An 11,917-nucleotide genomic window follows, 5' to 3' on the forward strand; every position below is an offset into this window, starting at 1 on the left:
CATATTTTATCATACATTTTGTGCTGATAAGATAACGTAGTGACTACTTAAATACTCTAAATATGCAAAACTTGAGTCGTAGAGAAATATTTTTGGTTGTCCTTTTGTTTTGCATATAAAAAGAACGAATATGAATCATAAAATACAAAAGAATAGAATATATTTTAAAAGAAAAGAGATTTCAATTCTCTCTTATATCCATATTTTTAAAAATACAATTTATGTGTCATAATTCATAAATTGGTGTCTAATTTTTTTACATAATTGAGAATGAGTTATTAAGAATTTTAAAGGAGTATTTTTTTTGGGTCAATATTTTCTAAGAATTCTAAGAATAGATATTTTTTAGACAAATTTTTTATTATAAACTTGAGAAATAAAAATAAAATATGTATAAATGAAGTATTAAAAAGATGATTGAATAAAAAACATTCCAAAAAATTAATCATTTCAAATACATTGATATTAATAATATTAATAATATTTATTTTAAATTTTTTAATTTATATTTATTTTAAATTTTTTAATTTCAACCCGTGTAGTCCACCAAAAATTGTCTAGTTATTTATCAATTCTTGCGGTTCATTAGAAAGTGCCTGTAATAGGAACGAGAGAATATTAATTAATTAATTAATTATTCAGTCACTTCCTTGCTTGTTTGACCGGCAATCACCCCACTACTGGCCCTACTGCGCCTTTCTCCTACCCGCTCAGCATTTCACGCCTCACTCTTCACTTCATGTCTCACCCTCTCTCTTCCCCTCTGCAACTATGGCTAGTCTTTCACTCAACTTCTACCTCCTTCTCTCCCTTCCTTGCTTTTTCACCGGCGCCGCTCCTTATTCCATCGGCGTCAACTACGGCACCGTTGCCGACAACCTTCCGCCTCCGACTCGCGTCGCTGCCTTCCTCAAGTCCCAAACCAACATCGACCGCGTGAAAATCTTCGATGCCAACCCCGACATTCTTCGCGCCTTCGCCAACACCAGCATTGCCGTCACCGTCACCGTCGGAAACGACGATATCCCTTCCCTTTCCAAGCTATCCGCTGCTCAGTCCTGGGTGGCCGACAACATCCTCCCATTTCACCCCAAAACCACTATCAACCGTATCGCCGTCGGCAACGAGATCATCGCCACCTCCGATAAGTCCTTAATCGCTCATCTCTTACCCGCCATGAAAGCTCTCCATTTAGCTTTAATCCTCGCAAACGTGACCAACGTCCAAGTCTCCACGCCTCACTCGTTGGGGATTCTCTCCTCGTCGGATCCACCAAGCTTGGGTCGGTTCCGACGCGGTTACGACCGGGCCATATTCGCCCCGATTCTTGATTTTCATAGGCAGACCAAATCTCCGTTCATGGTTAACCCGTACCCGTTCTTCGGGCTCCAAGACGCCCAACCCGAAGCGCTGAACTACGCTCTGTTTAAACCAAACGGCGGCGTTTTTGATCAGTTTACGGGGAATAACTACACCAACATGTTTGATGCACAGATGGACGCAGTTTTTTCGGCGATGAAGAAAGCGGGATACGAAGACATAGAGATCGTGGTGGCGGAAACGGGTTGGCCGTCGGCGGGTGACCCGAACCAACCGGCGGCGAGTGTGGACAATGCGATGTCGTATAATGGGAATCTCATAAAGCATGTGAACTCTGGGAAGGGGACGCCGTTGATGCCAAACAGGACCTTTGAGACTTATATCTTCGCTTTGTTCAACGAGGACCTCAAGTTCAGTGTTTCAGAGCGCAACTATGGGTTGTTCAATCCCCATTTTGCCCCCGTCTACGACGTTGGTGTTCTCAAACATGTACAGGTAATCTCCTAAATTTTAGGCTTCTTGGAGTTTGTAAATTAGAAACCGATGCTTTGCGAAATCCAGCTGTTGTTTCAGTTTCGACTTTGAAGCTTGATCTGAACAACTGTTCCTAAAACCGTACAGGACCAGTCAGTCTGACCAGTTAAACTGAGAACTGATTATAAATCCGGTCACATTACACTTAAAAATTTTCTTGCTCTGCGAACGGCTCATGAATCGATTGAGCCGGCTACCAATTGGTCAAAACTGATGACACTGGTAAAAATCCGGTTGAACTGACCATGATATTTTTTTTATTTTTAATTTATATTTTAAAAATATAATTTATACATATTTATATTTAATAAGTATGATGAAATGAAAAAAATATGAGAAATATTTATAAATTATATATATGAGAAATATTTAAAGTTATAAACTATAAATTATGAAATAATTATATATATTTTAAATGAAAATGATATCGTAAATTATAAACTATCTTATTTAAAATTTAAATATTTATTTTTCTTATTATATGTAATTATTTTTTTTATTTTAAATATATAATATTTAAAATATATTAATTTATTTATGATCAATCTTGTTTTCATAATATTGATTTGAACACATAATTTGTTATCTACAAAAAAAAAAATCAGATGCTTCTTTTATGCTATATTCGAAGACCAAGGTACCTTTTAATTTATTTTATTTACTAATTGTCTTATATTTTTAGAAATAAAAAGTTTTATGTGTTTATAAATTAGGGAGGTTGAGAATTATTGTTGTTCCTGCTATATATATATATAAAGATCATAAATAACTTTCAAAGTTCTTTTTATTATCATTCTAATATTAAAAATAATATATTTTGTCATTTTTTAATATTTTTTATTATATAAAGATTATTTTTATTTCCTAACTTTTAATCAAATGGTCAATCCTACTTTTAATATAAATATTTTATAATAAAAAATATTAAAAAATGTAATGTGAGATTGATCAATTAATTATAAAAAATTAATATAGTAACAGGAATAGAAGTTTTTAAAATTAAAAAATAAAATTAATTTATAATTGAATTTAAAGATAAAAATATTTTTAATCTTATAATTTATATCCGTAAATATTTGTCTATAAAAATATATACATAAATATTTTTAATTTAGAGACATTTTTTCAATCTTTTATTCAATATAGAAATTTTTTTTTTTAAAAGTCGATCTTAGTCTCAGAAGAAGGAGAAATTTGAAACATTTTTATGTTAATTTATTTATTTTTATTTTTTTTTGAAGGGCAGTTTCGTTATTTGATAACGCTTTCCATTTACGGGGAAGCGAGAAAGCTTTTCAGTGCGCAAAAAGTCAAAAAGCTAGCAAGCCTTTTGCACTGCTTATTTGCAGATTACACGATCGTTTTTCTGAATGCCAAAACTCAAAATTGCTTGTTATTCAAAGCTTTATTTGAGGACTATTGTCGGAGCTTCTGGACTAGTCTGTGTTTAAGACCCACTCCCTCTCCCTTTATCCCGTATATAAAATATTCTTAATTAAATTACGTAAATTAAAAAAATTAATTATTTAATTAAAAGTAAAATAATATTTTAATTTTATTCTTAATTATTATAAATAAAAAAATAATTTTTTAAAAATAAGTTAATGAAAATATTTATTTTTTCTAATTTAATAAATGTATAATAGTCTATTTATTAAAAATATGTTAATAACCTTTGACAAAAAATTTTAAAATTTTTTTTATATATAAAGATAGAGGGAGTATATGTTAATATATAATGATTAAGGAATTAAGACTTATATGTTAATATATAAGTTACTCTGGTAACGATTAATAATTATTTATCTAAAATATTGTTAAAAGTATATTAAAGTTGTTTATTTCCTACCTAATAAATAATCAATATTGATAATATTAGAAGGATAATTTAAAAAAATATAAAATCTTAGTCACAGAATTATTTTTTACTGGATTAAGTATTTTAATTATTAATACCTTGCATTTAATTTGTAGTATTATGTAATTTTTCCCCTAAAAGAACCTTGTAGGACATAATTTTAAAAAATGCCTTTTCTTTTAGCGGATTATTAGTGTTTAGACTTTAGAGCCCATCCATCAGAATGTCGAAGTGTGACGACCAGGCACAGGGGGTTATAAAGTGGGGTTTTCATTCTGTACAGGCATCGCATCCTACATCCGGTACACCATTGATGGCACCATTGCCGGATTCACAGATGAAGTGGTGTGTGGCAAAAACGAACATGAGCGATGAGGCGTTGCAGAGGAACATAGACTATGTGTGCGGGAAAGGAATAGACTGTGGGCCCATAAAGAAAGGTGGGCCATGCTTTAAGCCCGATATTGTAAGGTCGCACGCACTTTATGCGATGAATGCCTATTATCGGGCCTTCGGGCGCCACGACTCCGATTGTGATTTCTCCGGGACCGGCGTGCTCACTACCACTGACCCTAGTAAGTCTTTTTTTTTTTTTAATAATCATTATTGATTTTTTATATTTATGTTTTAAATTATTTTCTTAAAATATTTCACATTAAATTATTCAATTCTTTTTAAGTTTTGTTAACATTTATTAAGGTTATGCTGACTTTTTCCACAACTAATGAGGAGAATAATTTATGCAGTTTTTTTAGTTTTGTTAAACGTATGCAAACTTCTTATCTTTCTTTGAAATATTCATAGATTTCGTTGGATAATGAAGGGAATATCAAGTGTAATATAAATAAAATATAAGGAAATGTATGCAATATATGTTTTATTTTTAAAAGAAAATTTGTATAATTTTTATAAAGGAATGTTTATGTAATTTTAGAAAATTAACTATAATATAATTTATTGTTTTCTTTTATGGAAGAACCTTGTAAAATTTATTAACAGGGAGATGGCCTGTATTAAGTAAATTTTATAAGTTCGGGTGATCTCTTGTATATTTTATTCGATAGTATTTTGTTCAGAAATAAATTATTATTTTCATCCCATAATTATAATCAGCGATTAGTACTTTAGTTAAATTTTTATAATTTGATCTGTTTCTAATGTTTTTATCATATTATATATTTTTCTGTCCTGAAAAAGATTATATTGCATAAATTATTTTTATCTAATACAATCCCTCCAACTCCAACTCTATTTATAATTTATTATTAATATTTTTAATCAAAATTTAAAAAAATTTGAAGTCATTGATCATGTTAAAATGATTTTACTTTTTTCATATTTAAAGGAGTGAGGAAGGAGCTCAATAGGATTTTCATTTTTCAATAATGTAAACTAACATTTAATGAGGATAAATAAGAAAGCTTGTGATAAAAATAATTGATGACATGTCTTATATTTTCTCTAGATCATAATATGAAAAGCTGGTAACAACTTTTCGGTTCTAAACAAAGTTCTGTAAAATTTTATTTTAATTTTTTAAAAAATTGTACCTTTTCAATTATACTCATTAAATATCCTATCTAAGTATCTTAATAATGATAACTGAAATTAAAATTTTAAAGTATCATGTTTTTTAAAAAAATATAATAACTGAAATGAGATTATAGTTAAAAAATAATTATAAAAATTATTTAATGTCATATATTATAAATCAAACAATAATTAGGAGAAAAATAATTTCTTGCAAGGATCAGATTAAATTAAATTGCAGTAAATTAGCTATGAAAGATCTGCCCACTTGGGGGGCATACTTTATATTGTTCGTAGTATTAAGGATGTGTTTGGTTGAAAAATTTAAAAAAGGAGGACCCTTATTTGATTAAGAAATCTTGAAAGGGAGGCTAGTTAAAATAACCCCTCCTCTCATATTGTTTCTTTTTAAATTGAGGTTTTTTTAGAAGGGTGCTAATGTTTTTGATTATTTTATCCTTATTTATTTTTTAATATTCTAAGCATGCTCATAGTAAAAAAAAAAAAGTTTTTCTTCATATCAGATTGTGTTTTATTCTCAAATACCGGTTGACCTCATTGAATTTTTTTAAAATAACAAATTCATTATATTTTATTATATGTTTAAGGGAGTTATTTATTTTTTATAAAAAATTGTTATCATTATAATTATTAGTTTAATTATTTTTTTATTTACATATTGACAATATGATAGGATGATGGTGAATTTTTAAAAAATCATGTAATTTAAATTGAGATTTAAAATTATGTTCTACAAGAAACAATTAAAAAAATTTAAAATAATGTATAAGGATATAATAGTAAATTAGTTATTACTTTTTCTTCCCTCCTATACCAAACAAAGGATAATTAAAAACCCCTCTTCTCTCCTCCCCTCTAATAAAATTAAATAAGATAATATTAAAATTTTTTTCTCTTTTTGAACTAAGCACACTTTAGTCCTCATACTTAAAAAAAAAACAATGATTAAAATAAATATAAATATAAATATATTTAATTAAATAAAAAGAGGAGAAATTAAATTGGGATGGTGGTGGTAACTGCAGGTTACAAGACATGTTCGTATTCTGGAGCAACGAGTGGAGAAAAGGTGGGCGAACCTTCACAGGCAGAGACAGGTGGCACTGTGAGGCTGGGAAGCACCACTTGCGTTCTCACCCATAACAGTGGCTTAGTCTTGGTCTCCAATGTAGTACTTCTATTCCTGCTACACTTTTACATGCTCTCTTAATCATTATCGTTGTTATCTGAACTTTGAATGGAATTGTCATGTGATTGTGATTCGACACAGCGACGGTATTATTTTAAACTAGAAATTGAAGAGAAAAGTCCAATTTAGGGGCAGTATTTATTCAAATTTTAACCTAAAAATATATATTTTAAATTAATAATATTTCTTTCAGCAGATAAGATGGCTTTAATTATGCATGTTAGTTTTTTATTAATGAATATCCATTCAAATTTTTAACAATAAATTATTTTAAATTTATAACATTATATTCGTGATTTAATAAGTTAAAAAAATAAATAAGATGAGTTTAATTGTACACATATTAATCTTTCATTAACGAGTATATATTTAAGTTTTCACAATTAGTTATTTAAAATTAATAATAATTTATTCAGGTTTTAATAAGTAAGAACAACTAATAGGATAAGCTTAATTATACATGTTAGTTCTTTTTTAATAAGTATTTATTTGTGTTTTGACAATAATTTATTAGTGATTATTAATATATTCGTACATTTAATAAGTAAAATGTACGAAATTTTAAAACTCTCAATTTGTAATTGTTTATGTTAAATCAGCAAGTAATATTAACAATATAATAAGTGCAGTTGATGAATTAATAACATATCGTTATGTTATAATATGAAAGTAGATAAAAGTTTGGTTTACTACTTATATATTTTTGGCATATATAATTAAAGGGCTTGATAACTTTTTAGGTGGCCAAGGGGTCATGGGATCAAATACTCTCTTGACTACCTAAACCAAATATTCCCTGGATAAAATTGTTGCTAGTGCTAGAGTTTCAATGGTTGGCAGTCAATGATCTTGTCCGTGGTAGAAGCTATGATGACCTCACTCTCGATAGAGGTTTGGCAGTAGTCTAACAGCCAACAACAGCGAGGAGTAGCTTTTTTTAACTTTGGGGGCAATTTAGTCTTTTAACTTTACAAATTAATATCAATCAAGGACTAAGGAATTGGATTGTAAGTTTAAAGCCAATTGATTCTTGATTGATGTTAATTTGATATTGAGGTCTTTGGTTGTTATTTTTCCCATAAAATAATGATGGAGTTGGCTTTTCTCTTTCCACTAATCCATCCACCCAACCTCTTCCTATCTTCTTTGCCTTTGGATGTCAATTTTAATGATTGAAGATGTAATGTATCTTAAGAAAAAAATATTTTATATTGTATTCCTAATTTGTTTAGGTCAAATTTTAATATATGAAATTTATTTATTCATTATTTAATATAATAATAGTTTTATCACATATTAAATTTCAATCATTAAAGTTGAGATATAAGGGTGTAGAAGTTAGGAAGAGGAAAGCCAACTCCAATAGCAATAACCATATAGCTAGTAACTTGGATTAGTTCCAATAAGCTCCAAAAAAGTTAGAGTTATGCTTAATAAAATAACATATTTTTAATGCTTGGGTTTGTTTGAATATGCCTGAAAAAATTGGGCTAAGAACAAATATCCAAACAGCACTTTAATTTTTAATACACATAATATTGATTATTAATTAAGTCTTGGGGGAATGGCATTAAGGGCTTTAAAAATAAATTTATTGCAATTTAGGTCTAAATAAATTTGATATTGTTCTGAGGCCTTGGGGCCCTTATTGCAATATTTCTTCATATCAAAAATATAATTTTTTTTCTCTGTTTGATTTGAATTCAAAACCTGTATGAACCCTTAAAACAATGAAATAGACTATGCACGACATAATATCTACTATGCATAAGATGATGCCCATGCATGTTTAACAGAAAGTTCATGCATTTTGGGTATTTTACTAGTCTAGGCTTTAACAAAAATGACAAGTTAGGCAGATCATGCACGATACAACATTCACTATGTAATAGACGATGTCCATACATGCTTAATAGAAAGTCTATACATTTTGAATATTTCACTAGCTTAGGCTCAACAAAATGACAAGTTAGATAGACCATGCATGACACAACGTCCATTATCATGCATACTCAATAGAAAGTCTATGCATTTTTAGTATTTCTGTAACACACCAAATTTTCTTTTTTTAAATAATTTAACTCAACCATAGTTGGGTTACAGCCACCCAACACATTTTTATATCAATAATTTCAATATAAAATATTTTATAATTGGCTTCAACTCACACACTATAACATTTCGGATAAATTGTTACCTCCCACATGCTATTAGGCTAAATCACATTTGTCCATCCTTATACTCCCAACAAGTAAACTAAATTACATTTGTCCATCTTATACTCCCAACAAGTAAAATAAGCAATTTAGTCAATTTTCAACACAAGCCATTATTTGGCCTTATAATCATGCCATTTTAACCAATCCAAAGTAAACCAAATATTAAAATTACAGTCATCCAAATTGTACCAAAAATAGAAATAGTTTGAAAGGTATGATTACATTTATATATTCATATAATTGACAATAAACAAAAAAGCCCTAATATTGACAATATAACACATTATAAATCATAAATCAAATACCCAAAAGAGACAGTGGATTATGCCACTAAGCCTCTGGGACTCTTCCACGTGTCACTCGTGGCTCTTCTCCTGAAAATTGTTAACCACATAATGAGACTCAAAAGTCCAGTAACCAAAGCCAATTTATGATAGTGTATACAAACAGTTAAGTGTGTGCTTACTAAGTGAGAATTAAAAATAATATAATTCCAACAAATAAGAAATATCACAATACACACAAACAACCATCCTTATATCCCTCCATTAACCTCGAGCCATAGCCCTCACTCGGTGCTAAATTACCCGGCCAAAGGTAGATTAGCCCGAGCCCTTACAAGCCACCTATTGAGCTCCAATAGGGGCGTACCACGTGGCACATAAATACAACAACAATAGCAAGTCTCCCAACACCTCCCACAATAATCAAACAAATTCATAATAATATTGCACAATTATACAATATTACAAAATTCATAATTTTCTCAATAATCACCCAATTAACATGAAGTAACACTAATCACAAATTAAAAGCATGGTTACCTTGTGGCTTTTTCAATAAATTATTCCTTAAAATTTCTCTCTTACCACAATCTTCACCAGTAATACAATCTACAAATAGCATATTATTTATAAATATTAGTTTCAATTTTTGAAACTAATAAAATAATTCTAATAATAGAATTAAAAATATAACATAATTCCTAATCTCAATCTTAATACAAATCTATAGTTAATACTATTAAGTAAAATTTTTAACTCCTCTTTTAATTATCAATAAACATTAATAATCTAAAAATCAAATTTTAAACTAATTTCTATTATCAAAATTTTCTTTTTATTTTATAAATTCGCACCTAAAATACCCATAAATTAAAAATTGAGTCTCTAGCTTAGAATCATAATCCTATAGCCATAATAATTCATTTCTCATCCCAAATAATCATCTAAACCTCAATAAATCAACATATATTTTCAGATCTAGTTTAGAATTTGATCCATAAGCCATAAATTCAAAGATCATCAACAAATTTATACTCTAGAACATTTATTATACTACTGACAACCTCAAAAACCATATTTATTCAACATAAATTCATCCCTCTTCCAGATCTTAAATTTTCTACCACTACAAACTCAGAAATCAAAGAAGAAGGATGACTAAGAAAAATTTTTAGAACACTTACTTAGTCTTGAAAAGCTTAAAATCACACCCTAAATATCCTATTAAAAACTCTTACCTTAAAAATTTAGATATTTCGCACTGGTGACTCGCGTTCTCTCTGCCTCAGCGTGCACGAAGGAATGAATGAAGAAACAAAGGAACAGGTGAGTTTTTATAAAAATTCAATGGGTCCCACATCTTTTTTTTAATTATTTCTTCTTTTCTCTCTCTCCCTTTTTTTTATATTATTATTATATACAATGATTGCACGGACGATGAAAAAGGAAGCCAAACTTTCTTCTTCTTCTTCGTTTTCTTTTTTTTAATACCTTTTCTTTTTTTATTATAATAATAATAATTTAATAATATTTATTTTTTTATTTTTATTTTTAATTTATAATTATATCCTAAGTTAGATTTAATAATCATCTCCTACTAATTTGCTTACCTCTAAATATTTTTTTAAAATTTTTATTAACCCAAATTAACTATTAAAATTTAAATTGGGATGTTACAATTTCACTAGCCAAGCTCAATAAAAGAGACAAGTTAGGCAGACCATGCATGACACATTATCCACTATATATAAACGATGTCCACACATGCTTAATAGAAAGTCTGTACATTTTTAATATTAAGAAGGACAATTACATCAAATATGAATAATTTCATATTGATACTGGCTTGGGTACTAAAACAAGTACCCACATGAAATTTGACATGATATTTCAAGTTTGATATATACAGAAAGCTAGCCACTATATCCAAAACATCTAACAATTACTTTATATACAAATAAAAAATATTTATGATTCCCAATTATCCTAAAAATATTACTTGAAAATGCTTCCATATATAGAATTATAATTGCCTATGTACATCAAAAAGGAATAATGTGACTACTTCTCATGTTGGGTCAGGATTCTTCTTTGTCTCGCGATTGTGTCCGACTTCCCCACATCTTGAACAATGATAAATATTCTTTTATTTTAATCTATAATGAAAAAATAATCTAGGTAAATGTCCATATATAAAGCCCAGCTTTTATTTTATGCAACTCAAAGTTCAATATAAATAATTTAAAGTTCATTTTTGCACATCAGATATTCCAATGTCTTTGATAGTAGATTTTCTTTACATTGAGAGTCTAATTTTATTCAATTCACATGTCAAAGTCTAATATGAACAAGTCAACCATCATTATTGTACAACAACTAATTCACTTTAAAAATTTCATAGCTAACTTAATGATTTAGCAACCTTTAGCTTATATCAGTAGGTTAGATTTAACAAAATGCACAAGTAAGTAAACAATGTATAACATAATATCTATTATGTGCAACACAAGGTTCATATATTTTTAACCAAAAATCCATACAATTCTACTTATCAATAGGCTAAGCTTAATAAAATGCTCAAGTTAGGCAAATAGTGCACAACACAATATCCACTATGCACAATACAAGGTTCATATATTCTCACCTAAAAGTCATATGATTCTAATTTATCATTAGGCTAGGCTTATAAAATGTACAACTCAATGTTCAATAACAACTCAAACTTCATTTTTGCACAATAAATACTCTAAAATTTTTTACAGCAGATTTTCTTTATATTGGATTATATTTTATTCAATTCACATGTAAAAGTCCAATATGAACAAGTTGACCATAATTATTGTACAACAACTAATCTACTCTAAAACTTTCATGGCAAAATAGTTTAGCAACCTTTAGCTCATATCAACAGTAGAATCACAAATAAAATTTCAATTTCAATAATATCACAGTGCAGTTTGTA

General features: G+C 28.6%; 1 protein-coding gene across 1 annotated transcript; it reads left to right on the top strand.

The window, feature by feature from the left end:
- The first annotated feature begins 717 nt into the window (after nt 1–717).
- LOC129307073 (glucan endo-1,3-beta-glucosidase-like) lies at nt 718–6,530 on the top strand. The gene is made up of 3 exons (XM_054947937.1): nt 718–1,815; nt 3,996–4,287; nt 6,289–6,530. Exons 1-3 carry the CDS (start codon nt 772–774, stop codon nt 6,471–6,473), a joined length of 1,521 nt encoding a protein of 506 aa, XP_054803912.1. The 5' UTR covers nt 718–771; the 3' UTR covers nt 6,474–6,530.
- The last annotated feature ends 5,387 nt before the right edge of the window (nt 6,531–11,917 follow it).

The sequence above is a fragment of the Prosopis cineraria genome, unplaced genomic scaffold (assembly GCF_029017545.1).
Source record: "Prosopis cineraria cultivar Desert tree isolate PC_DT_omini unplaced genomic scaffold, ASM2901754v1 PC3, whole genome shotgun sequence".
Classification (NCBI taxonomy): Eukaryota; Viridiplantae; Streptophyta; class Magnoliopsida; order Fabales; family Fabaceae; genus Prosopis; species Prosopis cineraria.

Bases quoted from the DNA above. Each gene is read 5' to 3' on its own strand.
- LOC129307073 (XM_054947937.1), top strand. From the start codon at position 772: ATGGCTAGTCTTTCACTCAACTTCTACCTCCTTCTCTCCCTTCCTTGC. The intron at 1,816-3,995 runs GTAATCTCCTAA...CATTCTGTACAG, and splicing joins GTGTTCTCAAACATGTACAG to GCATCGCATCCTACATCCGG. The intron at 4,288-6,288 runs GTAAGTCTTTTT...TGGTAACTGCAG, and splicing joins GCTCACTACCACTGACCCTA to GTTACAAGACATGTTCGTAT.